This window comes from Apteryx mantelli, chromosome 10 (genome assembly GCF_036417845.1).
Source record: "Apteryx mantelli isolate bAptMan1 chromosome 10, bAptMan1.hap1, whole genome shotgun sequence".
Lineage (NCBI taxonomy): Eukaryota > Metazoa > Chordata > Aves > Apterygiformes > Apterygidae > Apteryx > Apteryx mantelli.
This window is the reverse complement of record NC_089987.1, coordinates 22268073-22290000: the sequence shown is the minus strand read 5'-3', so window position 1 is coordinate 22290000 and position 21928 is coordinate 22268073. Positions and strand designations below refer to the sequence as shown.

Genomic DNA, 21928 nt, shown 5'->3' with positions numbered 1-21928 from the left:
GGGGGGGACGAACCCAAGCGAGACGCAGAAACGGGCACCGCGCGCCTGCCCAGCCCTCGCCTGCTCCGCCAGCAGACTCCTTCCTCCAGCACTGCCAGTTACTCGGTCTCCTCCCAGCGCTCCCAAACCTGGCCCTGCACTAGGCTGAGCAAACTCACCGCAGAGATGAGCAGGTCACTCCCGGCAGCGGGTGCTCCCCGTCCAGCACAAAAGAAGGGCCCAAACGCAGAAGGAGGCAGAGCAGGCTCCCGAGCACCCAGGCCCTCTGCTCGCCCTGCTGCCCCAGCTCAGCCCTGCTTGGCAGCAAGAAGGCAGCGCAGCCCCCAGCTCCTGCCTCTCGGGCCCAGCTGCGCCCACGGGGAGCCCCCCCAGCTGGCTCCTGCCAGGGGCAATCAGGGCACCGGCTGCAGCTGCGCAGGGAGCCCCAGCGGCTGCTGCTCCCCAGCCCCAGCCGCATCCCCCCCCCCCCAGCAATGCCCCTGCTGCCCCTGCACCCCCTGGCAGCTTCCAGCCTCTGGGCATCTTCTGCTCCTGGGGTCCGGAAAACGGAGCAGGTCGAGCCCAAAGCAAAACCGCTGCAATTCAAAGCGCAGGGAGGGAGGTGGAGCGAGACCATCCTTGCGCAGCCCCGGGGCAGGCAGGGACCCCCGGGCGGAAGGAGGGGATGGGGCGGCCCCAGGAGCGAGCACAGGGGTCAGCGTCACCCTTCGGCCAAGCTTGGTGACGCCGGATCAGTGCGTCGGGCTCTGCCCTGCGTGGGGTCCTGGGAGGAAGGGCTTTGCGGAGGGGTCTCCCTCGCCCTCCCCTGCCCGGGCAGAAACCCAGGAGAAACCAGGGCATGAAGAGGAGCCATAAGAAATCTCCACTCACCCTGAGTTCTGGCCCTGAGGCCCCCGCTGCCTTCCCACCACCAGCAGAGCTCAGCTCCCCAGGTCCCCCCTGCTCCCCACTGCCCTTTCCCGGCTGGAGAAACCCAGGTGGCCGGAGGGGCTTGGTGGGGGGCAAATGTCTCCGCAATCCTTCCCCAGGTTTGTCTGGGGCCCTGCTTCACACAGGAGCCCGGGGCCGAGTCCCTGCACAGTGCCTACACCGAGGCCAGGGTCCCACCGCCGGCCTTCCTGGAGGGAGACACTTAGCACCGAATAACTCATAACAACACGTTTCCATTGGCTGTTTTTTCTTTTCAACACTTACTCGCATTACGGAGCTCTCCTACGTCCGTGCTCTTGGACTGCCGCCCTTGGTGGGGATTCTGCCGCCGTTCCCACGCTCCCACGGTGGGACTGCGGCAACGGGGACTGAGCGTGGAGCGGGTCACGCAGCAGAGAGCTGCAGAGTCCTTTACAAGGCTAGGGCTAGTTTTTCTGTCTTCCCACTGTGCAACAGCTAGATATTCTTGCCTTGTTAGCATTTCCTTGACGGCGAATAACCAGTACCATTTTTGTTTTGCATAATATTGTTCTCTTAAAAATACCCGTGCTATATGCCAATGTCTACTGCAAGTTTTTCTGCCGAGATCCTCCCCAGCGAGAAAGCTCTAGAGCCGCCGCGGCTGCAAGGGCAAAGGGGCAGGGGGGCCCGCAGAGCCAAGAGGAGAGGGCAGAGCTCAGCCCGGGGCCCTGCCTCTCGCCGGCGAGCCGCCCCTCGGACGCGGCGATGCAGACCCCAGGGGCGTTACGAGCCTTGCATCGCTGACGTGGGCGTACAAACTGCACGGCTGCAAGCAGAGAAATGGGCAGGCGGCGGGGTGACACCCGAGGGGCCTCGGATGCTCGAGTCGCTGAATACCTCTGCGAATCTCCCAGGTAAACCGTTTTTCTCCTGCTATTGTCCCGGCACCCAAGGCAGAGCGGGGACAGTGAATCGACATTGGAAGGGGCAACGACTGAGAGCAGCAAAATGTGTTTTCCTAAGAGAGACGCGGCTGGTATACGCTAGACCTTTCTGAGAGCAACCTGTTGCCAGCAACCACGTGAGTTAGTTATTGCCCAAAACCCCGGGAAAGTCCGCCCTGAGATCAAAGCCGGCCTGAAAAATGCACATCCCAAGTCAGCGGGGATCCAGGACGTTTTATTGGCAGTAAAAGGTCAAAACGTTTTCTTGGTTTCCTCTGGTCAGGATGACAGGGGGTCGCAGGTCTTGCGAGAGGGTCTCCAGCCAGGCCATGTAGAGGGAGCTGGGGCAGCGACCCTTGCGGCCGATGGGCAGCGTGCTGCGAAGGGGGGAGAACGGGAGCGAGGTAAGAGGAGGCGGCAGAAACCCTCGGCCAGCCCCGCGGAGCGTCTCACCCCCCGGAGACTCGGCGGGCCCGGGCGAGCAGCCGCGCCGCGCCGCTCTCAGCGACTAGCCCCTCTTTGAAATGCACGTGCCAATTTGCGGGTTATAGAAATGATACGTTTCCTAAAAAAAAAAGAACATCCCCAAAAGAACATCCCTGAATGACTGGGTGCACGGGTTAGCTTGGCTGCTAGATAACATTATCATCTCCCTCATACGAATAGAGGTGCACAGCGCACACGCACCCACGCTCTTCCTGCCGGGGGCCTGCCCGGGTGATCCCTCGGCGGCACTTGGGTGCAGGCGGTGCCGGGGCGGGTGGCACCGAGGACGGCAGGGGCCAGCGGCACAGCTGGCCAGCTGGGGACAGGGACACCCGCGTCCCCGCCGAGGCCGCGGGCGGGCGGGCGCCGTGCGGCGCTTTCCGGCGTGGCTGCAGCCGTGCGGGGACGCACCGGCTCCGCACCCCTCACGAGGGCCGGGTAAAGCTCAGGGCACGAGCGTCCGTCCGGGCTCTACGAGCGCGGAGGGAGAAGCCCAAAGGGACCATTTCCACCGTCCGAGCACAAAAACGAACCGCAAAGCACGCCCGTTTTCCCGAAAGGGCAGCGCGGAGAAGGGGAGCCGCGCGGCCGGGAACCCGCTCGCGCTCAGGGCCGTTAGCACCTACATTGCTACGAGCGCCGCGTCCCGCGAGTAATCCAGCAAAATCTCGTTCAGCCTCACCTGCCGAAGCGACTGAGGAGCAAAGAGAGAGCAGAGCGTTCACCACCACAAAACAACCGCGGCGGCGGCGGCGGCGGCCCCGGCCCAGGAACCCCATGCTGGAAGCAAAGGAGCTTCCTGCTCGCCCCAGGCTGCCGCGCTCCCCTTGCTGCCGCTTGGAGAGGGGGACGCGCGCGAGCGAATAGCCAGCGGGCGCCCCCGAGCTCCTCGCCTCCTTTCCCCCGGGTGCTGGGGGAGACTTTCCTAGAAGACTGGGCTTTGACTTAAAATCAGGAGGCCCTTTGCGGCAGCACCCACAGCCGTTGAGCCTCCCCCCCGCGCCGGGGCTGGAAGGGGTCCTACCTTGGCTCTGTTTTTATTGACCTCCTCGTCCGAAATCTTCCAGGGACAATCGTGCCGCATTTCGTTCACTGCAGCCTCATCTTTAAATCCGTCATTCAGCCTGAAGGGAGCGATCAGGTCGTCAAATCTCTTGATGCTGCAAAAGAAGCGCACGGCGTCAGGGAGCGGGGCCCGAGTGGCTTTTGTCGTCCCGGGGAAACGTGGCCAGACGCTGGGGTCTCGCTGCCGAGGGGACAGCTTGGATCAGCAGCCCCAGAAACTGGGCTCTTCTGCTGCTAGACCTCTTTTCTTTTTTCCGTTTTGCTGAGAAAACTACATCACAGATCAGTCTGAAATGAATTCTTCTCTGGTTTTGTCTGTTCAGCAAGTGTATCGGAAAAAAATTTTTTTTAAATTGCGTTTTTAAAAATAATGAATTTTGCAAATCCTTTAGATTTTCCGTTTTTACCAGCCACCCTCACGAGCTTGCTCCTTGGGGTGACGACAGAGCTGCAGCCCCCTGTGCTGCCCGCCAGATGCCTTTCCCCAGCCAAAAGCGAATGCAAAGAAGGGCAGTCGCTAAGCGTCATCTCCTCCTCATCTTTGCGGTTTTAAACGACCCCTCCGTGCTGAAATCGGAGGGGACCTATGCAAAACGCGGTTGGTCGTGAGCAAGGTGGCTCGGGGGCAGGAGGGACCCCCGGGCTCTTAGGCACGCACGGGTGCACGCACTCGCACACCCACACCGTCACCGGCCTGAAACGGGTTAGGAGAAAGCTGTGGAAATGAGTTACTGCTCAGGCCGGGGCTTCTGGTTGATGTCTGGAAGGATGTGGACCTCGTGAAAGCCGAGGCGGAACTTGCTCAGCAGCGACACGATCCTGCCGGACAGAAAAGGAGGGAGTTTCAAAAAAAATGAGGCCTCTAAATAGCAAGAAATTTTACTAAGCATTTTCCCACCCGTCTCAGTGAACTGAAAACGTTCACCCCGCCACATCGCCAGGCACTGCTGCCAGGGTTGCTCATGCGCAACCTGCTCCTGGCCTCATCCCCATAGGAAAAATCCTGCCATGTTCCTCAGTTTGCATTTTCATTTGCATTTTCCCACCCTACTTTCACATTTCATGTCTTTGTATTTATTTTCCAAGGCATGAGGCTAATGTTGCTTCGAAAGCAAGTCGGACCGGGATCCTCCCGGCTCCTGTTAGGACCCTGGGGCCCTTGGAGACAGGCAGGAGTTTCCTGGGAGAAAGCGGCTGCTGCTGGGCCCTCACTTACGCCTTCCTCTCTTCATCCATCCTGTTGATCTGCCCGCCGACGAACACCCGGATTTTGCACTTTCCCCACCGCTTCTTGCGCCCGAGGAGGTAGGGAATCAGGAGCGTGAGACCTGCCGGAGAGCACAGCGAGGCGCTCAGCCCGCTCACTCGCGCGCGGCGGCCAAACGCCTGCGTGAACTCCAGACCGAGAGACGGAGAAGGCCCCGAGGGCTTGGTAGCGCTTTGCCAACACGAGATGCTCATGGCACGTTTTTACCCTGCTCTCCGCCTCTCTTTTTAGAAGCTCATTATATTGCCCGATCTTGCAGCACAAGAAGCCTGCTCGCAGTTCCCTGCTGTGCCACAGGCTCCCGGCGGTATGTTGGCAAAGCCCCCAGCCCCGAGCCTTGACCTTCCAGCGGTACGGAGCCACGGGGAGCACGGGGGCAGGAGCGCTGGAGAGGCCTCGGTGCTGACGACCTGCCTCTTTGCAACGAGGGGGCAACAGAGCTCAGCAGTTTGCTCCCTCGCCCTGCTGTGAGCACAGCAGCGAGGACTGAGCTTCGCCGGGACCGCACGGAAGGGAGAGGACGGGTTTGCGTTAGATGGCCAGACTGTCTCATACAGGGACTGTGTTAATTAAAGGCAAAGGTTACCTCCATCATCAAAAAGCCAGTAAATGTCAATGGTCTTTTTGCCCTGCTCAGTTTGGAAGACGGTGCTTGCCTGCTGTCCAGCTGCCAAGGCGTCGGGGTCCCCTGGAAAGGCAAGAAAGAGTCCCGGCATGAGCAAGAGAGACCCGCAACCCCGCCAGCTCTGTGCTCGCAGCAGAAGTGTCCCACAGCCAGTGGTACAAGGGTCGGCACGAACAGCAGCGGTTGTCACGAAGGAAAACAGCTGCCAGCCCGGCCAGGTTGGCAAGGAGAGGAAATAGCTTTCATTAGGCTGATTAGTAGGGTTGTCTCATCAAAAGGTCCTGGGGGAAACTATGCGAGTGAAACCTGCTGTCCTGGGATAACTTCATGTAGAGAAGAGCGCAAGCACATAGTGACAACTGGAAATGCGTGGTGAGATCACACCTTTGCCACCTGCATTGCTCAAGAAGACTGGCAAAATACCTTCAAAGATGAGTCCGAGAGGAGAAATTCATAGCTCTGAGGGATACTAAAAATCCCAGCTGCAAAAAGGGCAGCATCTGTAGGGCACATACCCAGCCCTTCTCCCTTGCTGCTTTTGGGGACAGGGGCAGTCCCACGTGTTGCCTCCCGCCCCGCGTGCTGCACTAGCGCAGCTGCAGGCTAAGTCGGAGCAGCTCACCGAGCCGAGGGAAAGCTCGGTTCCTGCTCCCGCCCACCTCCCCATCACACAAGTGCTAGATCTGCAGCAAGGGGAGCAGAAGACCTCCTCAGCAGGGGAGAAGGGACACGCTCCTTTCAGCAGCATGTCTCCGATATGTGGATAAGGCGTACCGCAAGACCATGCCCTTTGCTTCAAGGTTGTTGCTTCCAGACTTGTCCGCTCTTTCGAGATAGTTCCTATTCAGAGCATTAAACGTGCCTGCTGCCTACACTGCAAAGACCTCCGAGCCTTATCCTGCCAATGCTTCAATATCAGTCCAGAGTCAAGGCTAGTGCTGATCTGCATATCCCCAAATCTTGGGAAAATGCAAAACCTGACTCAGCATCGGCTGATGCCCTTGCTTATAAACCCAGCCCTCCAAATGGATGTCCTCAGACTGCGGGACACTCCGGGCTGGAGCTGGCACCAGGTCTCTGTTCACCTGATAGACCACCGCTCAGTTACATTGCATGTCCAGAACAAGCACTTTGTAAAGAACCTAATTAGAACTGACATGTGCCTGTGACGGGGGCTGCTGTGCCACCGGTGCCACTCTCTTTGGGGTCTTCTGCTGGCTCAAACATCGGGTTAACTGGGAGGGAGGAAATGAGAAGAACAAAGACAGTGAGAACAGAGTGGTCGGGAAGGACAAACCAGTGCTGCAGCCCGGGTAACCTCCATGCAAGCACTCAGGGCCAAGTTTGCACTGAAGGTGGAGGCTGCTTTAGGTAGCGTTCACTCTGGTCCAGGTCAGCACAAGGAACAGACCCCAGCTATGCTCCTTGGAGGGTTCCAAGGGGACTAAAATAACCCCAATGTTTGTATCAGCCCTTTGCAAGTGGATGAATTTCTTCAGCCAAAATGTGCTGAATCTTTTGAAGCATGGTTGATGGACGGAGAGACAAACCTGCTTCTGTCAACAGGACATATGAATACCAGGGAGCAGAGTCGACCCCAGGGACCCTCCCAATTTTAGCATCCTACTGCATTTTCAGGCAATTGGTGACCATAACTAGGATGGTCCCAAACAGTCTCATGTCCTTGAGTCCCACACACCTCATTGTGTGTGCCAACATCTCTTCAGAGGAGCCCCTTGTTCCCGCAGGCACACAGATGCCCTCGACCTGCTCCTCACTGCAGGTGAGATTTACAGAGCAGTGTGAGGGGCATGCGTACCCATCCTGAATGCCTTGGTACCAGCCCCAGGAGTTATGCCCCCAGAGATGCTGGGTCCATGGCCTTTGCCTGGGGATGCAGTGCTGTCTGACGTGACCCACAGCACCGCGCACTCAGCTCATGTGCCGGCACCCCAGGCTCTGCAACTGAGCCCCCAGCTCTGAGCTGCACTGGCCACCCAAAAACTGTCTCCCTTTTTCCTCTAAAGAAAAGAAGATGGGGGAAAAATGCCACATGCAGGGCTAGCCCCAGACAAGAGCAACGCCTCCCTTCCAGATAAGTGCCAGCAGACACTTACCGTGAGCCTGCATCACTCTAGAGACATCCAGCCCTTCTTTCATCCTCATTAAGCACACACCATACTTGAAATCAAAGGCATCGCTGGAAGGAGAGTGAGAGAAGGCAGTTAACATTGACTGACTTGTATCTGACAGCACAACAGGAGCAGGCAGTATCCTGTTCATGCTGCGCAGTGACTGAAACCTTTCTATGAAACATGTGAGTCTGGTCATTCTGGGGCCCATGGTCTTTAATGACGATTCCCACAGAAATCTGAGAGAAAGGCAATCCATCTATTCCAGCCAAGAGCAATAGCAAACTACTCTGTACCTGCAGTTTCTGTCCTGAGCTTGCATGAAAATCCTTGCCCTCACTCTACCATCATCAGCCAGCAAAGGGAAGGCACCAGCCTGGAGACACCAAGCCCGTGAGTTCCCCCAGGCAGCAGAAGTGTCCCTTCAGGGGCTGGCTGCACTCACCTCACACATGCCACCCGCCACCCATCAGCACACACCCTTCTGCCAGGGGCTACAGCAGCCCTGCCCCATGCCTCCAAGTCAGCGATGCACCCGAAGGCAGATACTGGCATTGAGCCATCTGATGGATCTACAGATCCAGCTTGCTGTCTGCCAGCAAGAGACCGACCGGACACCACCATCACCATTTGCCTTGTTCACACAGTCCTCCCATCAGCCAAGCAAGTTACATGAGCAGTCAACCCATCTGCTTCCCAGCGTACTGCAGGATTCCTACGTAATCCTCCATGGTCTGTGGGTGGGCTGTCTGCCAGTTCCTCTTGTACCCCAGTGCTAGGATGTTGGGTTTCATCTTCCCAAGACCAGAAGCCTAGGAAAAAGGAGGGATATTTACTGCATGTTCTTTGAGATCCCTCTGTGGGGATGGACAGACACAGGTGTTGTCATTCTGCACATGCGAGAGCACTGGGTGCAATCTAGCAAAGCACAACAACATCAGAGAAGGGACAGGGCTGCAGGCATGTTTTGCAAAAAGGAGTAGTGGTGGAAAGGCTGCAAAGAGGGGTCAGGTAGTTCAGGAGAATGGTCAGAAGATGGAAGAGGAGGGACAGGAAGAATCAGAGTCTGAGGTTGGCTGTTGCTTCCAATCACCCCTGAGCAAACACAGTGGCATCAGCAAGCCTGACCTGTCCTTCCTGAAATGGCTGAAGACTCATCAGCAGAAGCATTAAAACAATCTTAACCCACGTTACCAACAAGGCTGGGGCTGAGCTGGTTTGCAGCTCTACCTGTATAAGTATTTGGACTCCACTTCTCAAATTCTCAGCTACCACATCTGTATAGAAAGCCTTGATCTTCCTCTTGCTAAGCCACTTTGCATGGCCATCAGACATCAGCCTGGATTCTGGCATCTTCTGTTTCCGTGGTCCCTGTTGGGAAGCAGGAGGAAAGGGTACAACAGCAGTATTAGCATTTTGGGCATACATAACAGGCGATCCCCTTTTAACTGGTGATTTTATCACCAAGGAGCTCCATTTCCTCGCTTCCTGAATCACTGATAAGACCTGGACTTAACCACTGCATGCATGGAAAGCTGCTGTTGTATCAAAATGCCAATGAACTTTGATAGACAACAGCTGACACATACCATGCCAACAGTCACATAATTAATCCCCTCTTGCAAAACAGCTGGAATTTGTTATACTTCATGTCCTCTGCACAGCTGATGTGAATATCAGCTCCTGAGGTCTCAAAATATCTATTAGAGGTATAAGACAAAAATGTCACAATTACTTGGGAGCCAAAGTGCATCATGTTGGACTAAGTCCTGAAGTCCTTGACTCTAGTGGTGACTCAGTGGCAAAATGTCCACTGACGATAATGCTGGATGGAGAGAGTCCTAACCCAGTATCTCCTGGATATCAACATTTCCTCTGACAAGTGACTCAGCGGGGCTGGAAGACTTCACTACAGACAGTGTGCCTCTGAACTTTTGCGCATCCAGAATACCTGAACCACAGGCTTGGAAACACCAGCCTAAAGGACTTGCTCCAGGCCACCCTGAGCCAGACACTGGCTCCAGCCTGCTGGCTTTGCTGCAGGCCTGCCTTAGCATGATCACGTTCTTGCCAATCTGGCTCAGTGTGAGCAGTCATGTTCCTGCTATACCTCAGGCAAACACAAAAAGCTCTTGTCACCGTTTGATCTTGAAGGTCTGAACTCACTAGAGCACAACCTCATCCTCTGATCAATGTCCTTTTCCTACAAGAGCAATGTCTGATCTTTGTTTTGTCAATTCATCTGTGACAGGAAGCTATTAGCCCACAACAATGTTGTAGCACGTCATCAATATTGCTTAATGAGCCGGAGAGACTGCCAGCAGGAATAGTCTTGCTTTTAATTCATCATTAGGTGGCACATAAGCATGCATATTTAAATCACTGGCCCAGGGATCCAGTCAAGACACAATCCGGATTTTTCTAATGCATTTTCTAGACCACCTCCCACAGGTTGCTAGTTTCCCCCAAGACCAGGAGCCAAATGTATTTTTTATGTGGCCTGATTTTCTCCTTTCTCTAGTTGAATGAAAACCATTAAATGGAAATATTTTGTTAAAGGATGGGGGATTTCTCACTTGCTCTCACCAGGATCAGAATGTGGATTACTCTGATACCTTAGGACCCACATCCTGAAACAGGGGGCTTAAAATCCTTTCTTTCTTTCTCTTATCCCGCTAAGACTTTGCAAGCTGCTCTGTCACCAGCTGTGACACCACGGCTGCATTGCTCAACAGCCATGGCAGAGTATCAGGGCTCCAACACACAGTGCCCTTGCTGCCAAAATTCAGTGCATCTGGATCCAGAAACGCAACTCCTCGGCCTTGAATGAGGCCAAAAAACTATGAAACCCAGAAGTAAAAGCATCTGCTGCTACAATGTGAACGGAAATCTTTGGCTGTAGCCCTCTTCTCACCAAGTTAAGTTGACTCCCTCCCAAGGAGTAGAGAGAAATAAAGACCCACGCTTTGTGCTAGGTACGTGAGTATTAAAGACCCTCCTGGTTTTAATATTACCACATGCAACGTGAAAAGCTTCCCCGCCATCAGCCTTGGAACAGATGTCCAAATACTGGGGTCTGACTAGACCTTACATCCTGTCTCAGGGCTGTTGTCCCTTTAACTGAGGGGGCAAAGAGCAGTGCTCTGCGAGTACTCACTATCAACACGTTCCCACAGATCATCAAGCTGAGATTCTTGGTGAAAGTGCCCACGAAATCCACCAGGGCTGGACGGAAATTGGGGGGTCCAGTTAAGACCAGGCATTGAGGTCTAAAGAGAAAGAAAGCAGGAGGCATGCTGTTATTTTACAGTAAGAAGTCACTAAGCCTTTCTGGAAGGAATCATATCTCTTTTCCCATGTGTGGCTAACAGCAACCATAGCAAGCATCTTTAGGATGAGACGAAAGCGTATGGCTGAGGGTCCATCCTTACTCTTCAATCCTTTTGGATAAGAGAACAACGCCTCTGTGTCTAGTTGGGCTGGGAAAGGTAATGAGAACAGTCCTTCCCGCGTCCCACAAGGACGTGGCCATAGAGGGGGATCCACCCTGGGTTTGCAGGGGGAGGAGGCAGCCTTGCCTCCACCAGGTTTTGAGTGTCGAACGAAAGCAGCACTCGCCTGTAGTTCTTGACGTGCTCGTCCACTTCGCTGAGCCCCACGGAGTAGTTCAGGGCCAGGTTGTATGAACTCGCTTGCACGGACGAGCCCCAGTTGACGTCTGCGGCGGCAGCGATGTTCACGTGCAACAGAAAGGCGAGAGGTGCTGGGTTAGCGCACAAGTGAACGCCTCCCGCAGGGAGCTGCCATGGAAGGGCTACCCCAGAGCCAGGACCCACATATAGGTGCTTCATTGCTTGCCAGGGTGACACGAAACGGGGGCCCTCGCCGCCCTGTGACAGCCTCTCCTTTCCAGGCAGGCAAGAGGACAGGAGAGTGCACAGCGCGGGGCGAGCCGCTTCCAGCCTGGGGAGCCCTCCACCGTCCCTCGCGCCGGCGCTGCCCGATGGCCGCCGCGCCAGGCGCCCCTGCTACGCACCCGGCTTTTTGTAGAGCACGTATCCCAGGAGGAAGATGACAATGCCAAAGGCTATCAGGGCGGCCCACCACGTCAGCAGGAACATGATCACCACGGACACGGCCGCGCCGAACAGAGCGGCCCACTTGCTGTAATACCTAAATGACGGTCTCCAGCCTGCACGCAAAAACAGACAGCAGCTGCTGCCCCGCTCCCGTAGTCCCGAGAGACGGGGAGCCCCGTGGCGGCGGCGGAGGAACTGGCACGCCTGGGACCCAGGCACCTCCTCGGCGCCGCACAGCCCACCTGGCGAGTTGGTGATGGAGGCGTGGAAGCAGCTGAAGTTGATGAGCGCATAGGAGCACAGGAAGAAGTTGGAGATGATGGGGGCGATGGAGTTGAGTTCAGCTGCGGGGAGGAAACAGAGAGAGACCCTTCACCCCAGAGCCACTGGGAAGCGGACCGAGGCCGAGTTACGCAGGTGGCCAAGGAAACTATGACGCAGCTTGCTGGGGGCAAGAGGTGCGCGAGTGCGGGGGAAGCACCTACCGATCAGGATGAAACCCACAGCAATGACGTAGGTCAGCATGTACCCGCGGATGGGCTCGCTGTTCTTCCCATAGCCCTTCCCAAAGAAGCCGATGAGAGGGTAGAGCTGGTCCTTGCAGAGACACTGCGGGAAGAAACATCTGAGAGGCGCCGGGAGCCCTGCGTCCTCTGCAAACGCTGCTTACGGCTGAGATGCGCTCGGGGGGAGAGGCTGAGCTGAGGGTCGGGATGCTGGTGGAAACCACGACCCCAGCTCCCCTCCGAGACGAGGCTCGCGGCGAGCCTGTAAAGCAGCATCTCAGGGCAGTTGCACATGTCCCTGATGCAAGAGCAGAATTTGCCTCACGCCTTCACAAACTGCAGCATCTTTGCCCGGGGCCTCCTCATACCCCTAAAGCCCTAAAGACACTGACTGCGTTCCCTCCCTGGAGGATAGCTCTCCCCCCAGACACACATTTCCTGCACCTCCTTAATATAGTCTGCACTATATTAATTACCACAATTAATACAACTTGCAAACCTGCCCAAGCTCTGAACTCTGCAGAACATAACCACGGTGCCCGGGGAATGAGGCTGGGAGGACAGCATGGAGCCGAGAGCGAGGGGTGCTGCCTCTCTCCCACGCTGAACTTCGAGACAGGATTGGGAGCGCAGGACACTGCCCACAAGCACAGACCTGGCCGTGCAGCCAGTTATTTGCAGCTGCTGGCGGCAGGACAAAGCGTGGAGCTGGCTGGGCAGAGACCGGGACCTGGCTGGGTGGCACCAGCGACCCTTCACCCTTCTATCGTGAAGGACACGCTGGAGCGTGCGGTGCTAACGGGAAGGCGACAGCCCTTTCTGCTCTGCTTGTAAATCTGCCCGGTCCGTGGTGCGCTCTGCTCCGTAATTATATCTCTGAACTCCCAGACATTGCTTTTAAACCCGAGATGTCAGGAGGCACCGGCAGCTCTTTCCCAGCCCTCTGCCTCCCCCTGCACCGTCCTGCTCCACCGCTCCTTCGGACCGCACCTCACCTGAAAGACTTTCGGGGCTGAGACAAGGCAGGCCAGTGCCGAGGACAGGGTAGCGCCGAAGATCCCAGCTGTGATGAGGGGGCCGAATCCGGACACCATGCTCATGCTCTACCGGAAAACCAGGCGGTCAGATCCCTGCGGCACCCCAGCACATCAGCCCCCAAAGCTTTCTGACCCCCAGCCTGCTCCCCTCCGCACCGCCCGCAACCCTCCGTTTCCACTGATGCCACCCAGGAGTGAAGTCCAGCTGCGTCCAAAAGCGAGCTCTGCCCACGCAGAACGAATCCCCCCTCGTGTGTCCCCATTGCATGTCAGCCTTTAATCGCATGAGCGCAAAATCCCCTCCCGGCCCGCCGTGACACGTTCCTCCCTGGACGCTCTGGGCAGAGGTCGAAGCGGGATATAGGAGGCTGCTGCCTCATTCCTGGTGCGGGAAATCTGTCCCTTACAGGAGAGAAACCAGCCATAAATAGTCCCCAGCAGCACTGAGGTATGGGCTAGGGTTTCTACTTGTGGCAGGATGAAGAGAGACCGAGTCTGCAAGCACGAACGGGTGACAGAGCGGCTGTGCCATCGGCCGGAGACGTTGCCGGAGCTCCCCCAGGCCTGGCCTCGCTGGTATCCCACCGTCCGGGGCAGCGAGGCGCTACCTGGTAGTAGTTGCTGAGCCCGTAGCGGCAGCTCTGCTTCTGCGCGCACTCGGTGAAGTTCCAGCCGTAGCCGCACGCCAAACCCTCGCAGCCCAGCGAGCCGGCCCCGATGGTGTCGTTGAGGCTCCCGGAGGCATCGCGGACCACGCAGGCGCCTGCGAGAGCAGAGCCCCTTTCGCTTCCCCTCTCTCCCTCCCCCCCTCCGCAAAACCCCTCGGGCCACGTCTCTTATTGCCCAGAGTGCGCTTTGGGATCAGAGTCCCAAATTCTGGGTAGGAGCTGGAACGAGCCTGCAGAGCAGTTTGGCCCTACAGTCCAGCACAGTGCCAGACCCGCTCCGAGCCCGGAAGCAAGGCAGCCGCGACGAAACCGCAGGGCTCATGCCCCCCCAATACCGAAGCAGCACCGCGTTCAGCCACCGAAACACCTGTTGCTCCCGGGCTCCTGTCCTGGGGGTCGCACATGCCGTGTGCAGGGTCAGACCGTGGCCGGCTTTTTCGCGCCTTCACCTTTTTGGTCTGGCACTGCTGGCTGCAGGTTCGTGCAACCCAGGCCCAGGTCCCTGCAGACCTTTCGCTTCCTAAGTCCCCTAAATTCCCACGGTGGGGCTGCCCCTCCTCATGAGACTGGACTGAAGAGCCCGAACAAAGTCACAAGTCGTTGCCAAAACGCTCTGTTTTGCCACTCAGAGGATTTTGCCCCTTGTAACCTAGCAGGAATGAGCAGGAATCAGCACAAACATCTGCAAGCACTTGGATCAGAGTATTAATCCTCATTTGTACGGCTCACTCCCAGCTCCTGCGGACCACATCTGTCACCTGCATCCCGCCAGGCTTCCCACACCTGTGCATGTCCTCAGGCTCCCCACCCAGCTCGCCCTACGGCACGCTGCTTACCAATCGTAGCAGAAATCACCAGGTAGGACACCGTGGTCCAGAATATAGCCATCAGGGTGCCTTTGGGAATTGCCACAGCAGGATCCTGTCCAAGGGAATCGCAAAGAATTATAAAGCAGCTTTCCCGGAGCACCACTAAGTCACATTTAATTTTAGCTGCTTTATGGGAGGAGTTGTAATTCATTGCAACAAAAAGCTGCAGAGCAGCTCTGGGCCTAGCAGGGTGCAGATTTCCAAACATGAAGAGCTGGCCGTGCTGACAGCCACACGAGAAGGCAAGAGGATGGATGCACTGGCTGGGCCAGCGTGCTGTAACCCTTACACTGCTCCTCTGAACATACGCCGTTTTGATTTATGTATGTATCAGTTTTGCAAATTGCCTTTTCAAAAGTTTTCAGAAGAAAAAATTTAGACAAATGACCATCTCTAAAAGCTGGACCAAAACTGTAACCAGTTCCCCAGGGAAAATGGGACTTGAATCTAAACCAATTCTGTTGTGGGGCTAGGGACCAGCGAGGTTAGGCCATGCCTTGTCCCATCCAGCTCCAGAGCTCTGTCTTGCCCCTGCCAGTTTCCCTTCCCCTAGAAATGTCTGCTCAGGTAGGAATGGTCAAAACGTACCTTCAAATCACCTGAAATGTTGGCTCCAGCCAAGATGCCAGTTGCTGATGGAAAGAAAATAGAAAACAAACCGAAGAAGGTGCCCTCAGGTCCGCGCCAGTTGGGCACAAAGTTCTGGGCAAAAATGTCAGCTGGGGAAGAAGCAGAGAAGAAGCATTTTCATTTAATTCTTCAGATCAGGGTCTTCCTATTTGCCTTTCTCTTGATTTAAGCATCCTAGCTGGAACAGCACTTACAGAGGCAAACTGCCATTGTAATGTGACCAAAGTTGGTTATACACCATGCCCTTAATGACTCCGAGCCACTCCAGGCAGGGCTGACTCCAACTCCTGCCTTGCACTGTGCTACTTGAAGGGAAAGACATGGGGGTCACGGTTTCAAGGAGTTGCTCCACTCCGTGTCATGAGGCCTGGGGGACCTAAGTGTCTGAGGAACAGCGTCCCTCTCAAAAGGGAGGGCTCACACCTGGCCTGACCTGCCGGAGGGATTTGGGACTGAGCAGGAAACAAAAATGAGAAGCGGGAGAGGATATTAAGTGGGCTTTGGTTTGCTATCTTCATCCTTTGCCTGGCGGCAGGGGCACGTAAAACGAGAGATGGGTACTGATATAAGACATAATGCCTGCCTGCAGGTTTTGATCCAGGGAAGCAGTCTGATTTAGGATTATTTCAAAAACAATAGGCAAAGTGATTCAATTTGAAGAGGAACATTTCATTACTGCCTAAACAATCACAACCAGAGATCCATCAGCTCTCACAGCTGACAAACACTTTTCCACAGTAATTTTCTCCTGAAATGGCAACAAACAGCCAGGCTCCAGCTATTTGCTTTGATCTTCTAATGCATCTAGTGTAATCACAACACACAGCAGACTCACCTCTGTAGCTGAAGAAACCTTTTGCTTGCTTCTCTGCTGTGGCTGGGATCACCGTCCCCACCAGGTAATTTATGAAGGAAACCAGGATGACCAGGAAGAACAATACCTGTGCCTGAGAGATCAGAAAGACTCAGAGGAGGGATCAGCTTTTTGGGTACGAGCCCACTGCAAATGCTAGCTGGAGTGAAAATCGTGTTAGGAGGAATCCTAGTCCATGCCCAGCCATCTGGTGGGAGCTATGAACATGCCACCATCTAGTCTTCTGACTGCCTGGACTGCTCTTCCAAGCTGTAGCAGCGCTCTGCCACCTTCAGCGATCTGGCGTTAAGGTCCCATCCTTCCCCCTAGCCCGGGGGGGACAGGCTTTGGGGCTTCCCCAATCCCCCTTCTTGCCCCTTGGCAATCCTAGAGCAGCGTCTCCACTGGGAGCCTTGGGAAATGCAGGAATTGGGAGCAATTCCCCGAGCGGGGGAGCCTCTCGAGCAGCTCTCCACAAGGTCCTTCATGGGAGGCAGCCACGGCTACGCCAATTATCGAAGCTCTGTTAAAGAGTAGCCTACGTACGGGCCAAAATACACTCTGTGGCCTTTGGGAATCAGACTGGGCTGGTTCAGCCTAAGAAATGACTATTACCTTGGCCTCCCACTCCATTCCCGCCAAAGAAATGCCAAGCAGCACTGTCACCGTGATGACCCCGATGATGCGGATGTCGTTTGTGGGGTCTACGATGAGAGAGTTATATTCCTGAGAAGGGAAGCGCACGTCAGTGTCCTGCCACCCTGGGAGCCCCCCCCCCCATGAGCCTTCTCCAGATTTTTTAATTAGCACATACAGAAAATATGTTAAAGCAGGAGCAGAAAGCCATCTTTCTTTTGCTCTAGCATGCAGTAAGCTATCAGATTTCCACAGGGAACCACTTTAAATCCGCTTTGTGCAGCACTTCTCCAGATTTCTGTTTTACAGTGCAACACCATGGCCTTTAATTATGCTCATGTTTTAGCCAGGAAGGCACCTTGCAGCTCTTCTCGGCTGCGCAGAGGGGCACCAAGCTAATCTGAGCACTAGCCAGATCATGGTTTGGCAAGTGGTGAATGCGCACCCAGGAGTACAACTCTTGCAGGAATCATGTCCAAAAATACTAGTGAAAAGAAATGTAAAGAATAAAAATATCAATTCTGATTTCTAAAGGAAAGGACATATTATAGAGATTAGTCTTGAACTAAGAGCAGTTTGGAACAGAGGGGTAAATAAATCTTTGCCTTACCTAACCACCAATGATTTCCACCAGCTTTAACTGCTGATGGCTGATTATCAACGTCCCAACATTAACACAAATATTGATAACTAATTTAACTACTCCCTCGTGTTGGCTCCGTGTGGCGCAAGCATCCAGCCTGCCCTAGCGACCTTGCGCTTCACCGTGAGCAGACAAACAGGGAGAGAGACGTAGTGGAAACGAGATGAAAAAGCAGGTTTGCGGTAGGCAGCACAGCAAGAGCTGGTTAGGAAGGACTCAGGGACAGAGAGAGGCTGTGGGTGGGATCTCCAAGGCACGGCTCTGATCTCTTACCTGGAGCAGATCACGGACAGTTTCTGCAAAGCCCACTGTGTGCATGGCCACAGCCACCGCGTTTGCAAAGGCAAAAATCAGACCTATAGAACCGCCCAGCTCCGGCCCGAGGCTTCTTGAGATGAGGAAATAGGTGCCCCCTAACACAGCAGAAACACCTTGTGAAATCAGCTGCTTTCTCTCCTCCTCTTCCCATGCGTGTTTCCTCGTCCCCCCACCTCTCACTAAAAGCATCCAACTCTTCTTCGTGATGGTTTTAAGAACCAAGGAATTTTTACCAACAAATAAGAGGCATTTCCAGGTGATGGAGCTGCATTTCTACCACCTGAGGTGCTTGCTTGGACTTCAATTTTTAGGCTACTTCTCACGTCTGTTGAGTCTTTCTGAAGCCTCTATGATATTTCAATATCCATTCCAAAGTACAGAGACCCAAACTAAGCAGAGTATGACAGAGCTGCTGCCAAAGGTGCCTGCTGAGATAAAATCTCCTTTCCACTCAGTATTTCATCATGAGGATGTCTCGAGGAGGAGACAAGCAGAGCTCGTCAGGCGAGGCTCTCTAGCCATCAACCTGGCAAGGGCTGGAAGGAGTGTGCATCAACAGAAGCTGTAAAAAAACAGCTCTTGAGGATGGTTTTGGCGGGGCTCAACCTCTGTGGAGCAGAAGCGTGGTCTCTTGTGGTCCCAACCTGCCCGTTATATGTGATCCCTGCCCTTAGGTCACACCATGTGTGAGGAAGTTCATGGTTGTGGGGCAGCCTGAGGCTGAAAGCACGCTACACTGGGCAGCGGGGTGAGAGGAACCTCTCCCCGTGGTGTGGTCGGAGGCTTGTAGCCAGGGGCAGTGCCCAAAGCTCCCTGAACATGCAGCAGGCAGCAGGCCAAGCAGGCAGGAGTGTGATGGGGGGACGCTACCTGATTTCACTTTGCCGTTGGTGGATATGGCAGAGATGGACAAGCCAGTGATGGTGGTCACCGTCACGGACATCAGGATGATCAGCCACGTCAGCGCTGCAGCGGGAGAGTCCGGCTCAGCTCGCTACTTCATTGGCACCTCCAGCCTGCCCCAAACTCGCACGGCCCCACAGTCCCTTCGCAGCCCACCTCCTCAACCCACTCCTCCCAGGGCACCTCTGAGGACCCTGGCTCTCTTTTGTCCCCACTCCTGACCTGTGCTCAATGCCACCAACATTTCCACTCCCCCCGCCTTATATCCCATGTATGTTAGGCCATGGAAAGACCAAAGACTGAACCTGCACTAAGCAGTACTGCGAGAGCGGAGAAGCACCCACCAATTCCTGCCTGGGCTGTGATCCAGGGCAAGCGCAAGTAGAGAATCACTCCCCAGATGTTCAGCATGCAGCGAATCTGGAGGGGCGACAGAGAGGGGTGATCTCCCGTGAGCGCAGGCGCTGCAGACTGTACGGCAGGGAACAGGCACCTGGGAACTTTGAAAGCCACGTTAGATCTCCTGGTCCTCCAGGAGAGGTGGTTCCAGATCAGTGGCTTGGAGTTAAAAACGACCCATCGAGGAGACAGTCAAATTATTCAAAGAATATAGATGCTTGCAAAATTATATATATATATATATATATATAGGAAAAAATTCAAAACTTTCTGGCCAAGTTCATGCCATGCCCTGCCTGGAGGGTTGGGTTTGGTTCCCCGAGTGGGACAGCAGGAAAGGGGCAGAAGACAGACCCTGGGGTGGCACCGTGGGGCGAGCCACACTCTTCAGCCTCCTCCAGCCTGGACGGGGCCGCACTTACCATCACGCCCTTGACCCATCCGAACCGGATGGGCTCTTCCGGGGGGGCCTTGTGGTCCTCACCCATCTCCTCCTCCGGCATGCCGTCGGGCAGGCCGTTGCTCCGCTGGGGCTCGTACACGGCCTTGCGGAGGTGGCTCGTGTCAGGCTGCAGAGGCAACGGGAAGGCAGGTCACGGCGGGGAGGGCTCTCGGGGGGCCTCCTCTCACCTTGCTGCCCTGATGCACTGCAAAGGTTCGAGCTTTGAGCCCAGCAGGCCCAAAGGCAGCGAACGGTCGGGACTGCAGTTTCCAGAGGGGATGGGCTCCCTGGGCTCTGCCCCTGGGGAGAAAGCGGTCCGTCTCCAGCCAAGAGCCACACGGGCTGCAGCGAGCCCGGGACACGGCGAGACCGGCCCTGAGACCAAATGAGCAGCTCCCGGCAGGAGACTCCCGCGCTAGGGCCTTTTCCGCTCCCCTCCGTAGGGGCACGTTGTTTCTGCACGGCTTGAAGGCAGAAACGGAGTAACTGCAGGTCTGCCGAGACCTCAGGAGGGCCGTGGTGGCCGGGCTGGGCACCGTGGCTGGGCACAGTGGTCACCCTCGCACGGGAGATGGGATGGGTGAAGCTCCCAGGTGAGCAGCGGCGCTGAGGCTCGCACCCACCGGCCCCACTTTCTGGATAAACGCTTGGCTCCGAATCCCCCAGCTCTCTCCTCCGTGCTAAGTTTGCTTCGGAATAACAAGCTTCAGCAGAGTGACGTGCCCGTGCCCTCAGCAGCGTCTGCGCAGGGACCTTTGCACGTGTCCTGGCAGCGCAGACCTGCACCGCCCTTCCAAAGAGCAGGATTTCCACCCGGAAAAATCTGAGCTCTTCCTTTAGGGGAAAAAAAAAGCTGCCTTTTGCCAGGCACTGGGAAGAGCCTGGCTGCTGGACCGCCGTCACGGAGGAGGGCAAACCTGCGCTGCCCCTGCACGCGCATGGGGGGATCCCTGGGATTTGTCGCTCCCGGCAGAACCCCCTTTTGCTCTGTTTGGGCCATTTTGGCCAAGACCTTCCCCTCCGGGACACAGCAGAGCCAGGTCTGGCAGCTGGGAAGGTTTCAGCCAGCTGGGTCCCCTCCTGGCGCCCTCACGCAGGGTTGGGATCGGTCGGGAGCAGAACCCAGTGAGCTCTTTGCAGGGATTTTATCCACCGTGTTTCACTTTGGATACAAACAGCCCCAAAACAGAACACGATGGCTGGGCTTTCAGTTGACATTCAAGGACAACTAATGAACCTTTCTGGGTGCAGGAGCTGGTCTCAGCCCCCCCACGACGCAGAGCCGGGAAGTCGGTGGTAGAGAGGAGGATGCTACGGACGCGGCACAGGGAAGGGGCGCAGAAGAGACGCTGCGAGACGTCCCCACCGCGTGTGGCGGAGCGGAGCCCCCTCTTACCTTCAGGATGGAGTGCAGGTCCGCCAGCGAGGGCCTCCCCTTCCCGGCGTCGCCCACCACCTTGCTGTTGGCGTAGTGCTCGTAGGCGGGCACGACGTCGATGGTGTTGTAGCCAAAAGTCCTCATGTAGAGGGTGCTGCCCGAGAGGTGCGTGGGATGGGCGCTGTCGTAGCCGGCGGCCTCGGCGGCCCCGTAGGGAGCTTTGCCGCCCTCCTCCGCGCCGATCAGGGTGCTGATGGTGAACCTGCCGCTGCAGCAAGCCGGGTCGGCGGGCAGCTCGGCGGCCGTCAGCTCGGCCATCTCGCCGCTGCCCACGCCGCCTGCCCAGGTCCCGCTGCCGCCGCGGCACCGGCGGGGCACGGAGAGGTGCGACGGTGCAGGCGGCGCGCGAAAGGGCGCGCGGGTTTTATACCCCGCGAAACCGGCACCAGCCACCCCCCCCCCCCCCAACTCACAAGCATTGCTAACGGGGGAAAGTAATTGGCCTGAACCACCCCGAGCTGGTCAGGGGGGAAAAATAGCTCGAAGGGACATCAAAAGCGCTGTAACCAGCATCGCTGGCTTCCAGTGCTTGATCGGGGCAGTGATAACGGATTTGAGATTAAGTCCCAAGGACAGATCAGCAGAGAAATATGGCATTTAGCTTGCCTCCGGCCCTAACGAGGGAACATGCTGTTCCCAATGGGATTTATTATGGAAAACAACAACAACGCTCCCACGCGCACATGCCCTTCCCTGAGATATTGCCCCAAACTCTACGGATCTCGTAAAGCATCTCGGCATCTCCCCGGCAGCCTCGGAGCCGGCGGTGCTGCGCCGGCTGGGCCACAGGGCACGCGCGGAGGATCGATCCCCTTCCTTCCAGCAAAAAGCCAGGGAAACGAGGGAACAAGAAACAGCTGAGGGATGAGAGATGTCCCTGCATGGGCTCTGACGAAGAGCGTCTGAAAAGGGGGAGCAATGGGCAAGCAGACGAGGAGCGATGGCAGCTCCTAGGAGGTGGTGCAGCTCAGGTGACAAAAAAGGGGACAGCGGCAGATGCAAGCCCCTTCGCCAGCACACCCAGGGCGATGGATGGGTGACAAGGTGAGGGCGCCCATGGCCTTCATCCCTGGGAGAAACAGGGTGCTGAGAGCCGG

The 21928-nt window shown here is 56.2% G+C and overlaps 1 protein-coding gene across 1 annotated transcript; it reads right to left on the bottom strand.

Moving 5' to 3' along the window:
* Positions 1–2070: 2070 nt before the first annotated feature.
* SLC12A3 (solute carrier family 12 member 3) lies at positions 2071–21089 on the bottom strand. Its single transcript, XM_067302916.1, has 26 exons — positions 20790–21089; positions 19374–19520; positions 18897–18972; positions 18520–18615; positions 17605–17744; positions 16668–16778; positions 16035–16146; positions 15158–15288; positions 14537–14621; positions 13641–13795; positions 12991–13098; positions 11975–12098; positions 11732–11833; positions 11447–11602; positions 11029–11128; positions 10568–10679; positions 8641–8781; positions 8116–8222; positions 7396–7478; positions 6436–6513; positions 5240–5341; positions 4603–4714; positions 4119–4205; positions 3346–3481; positions 2948–3015; positions 2071–2212 (listed from the first exon to the last, which is right to left on the bottom strand). Exons 1-26 carry the CDS (start codon positions 21087–21089, stop codon positions 2071–2073), a joined length of 3111 nt encoding a protein of 1036 aa, XP_067159017.1.
* Positions 21090–21928: the final 839 nt, after the last annotated feature.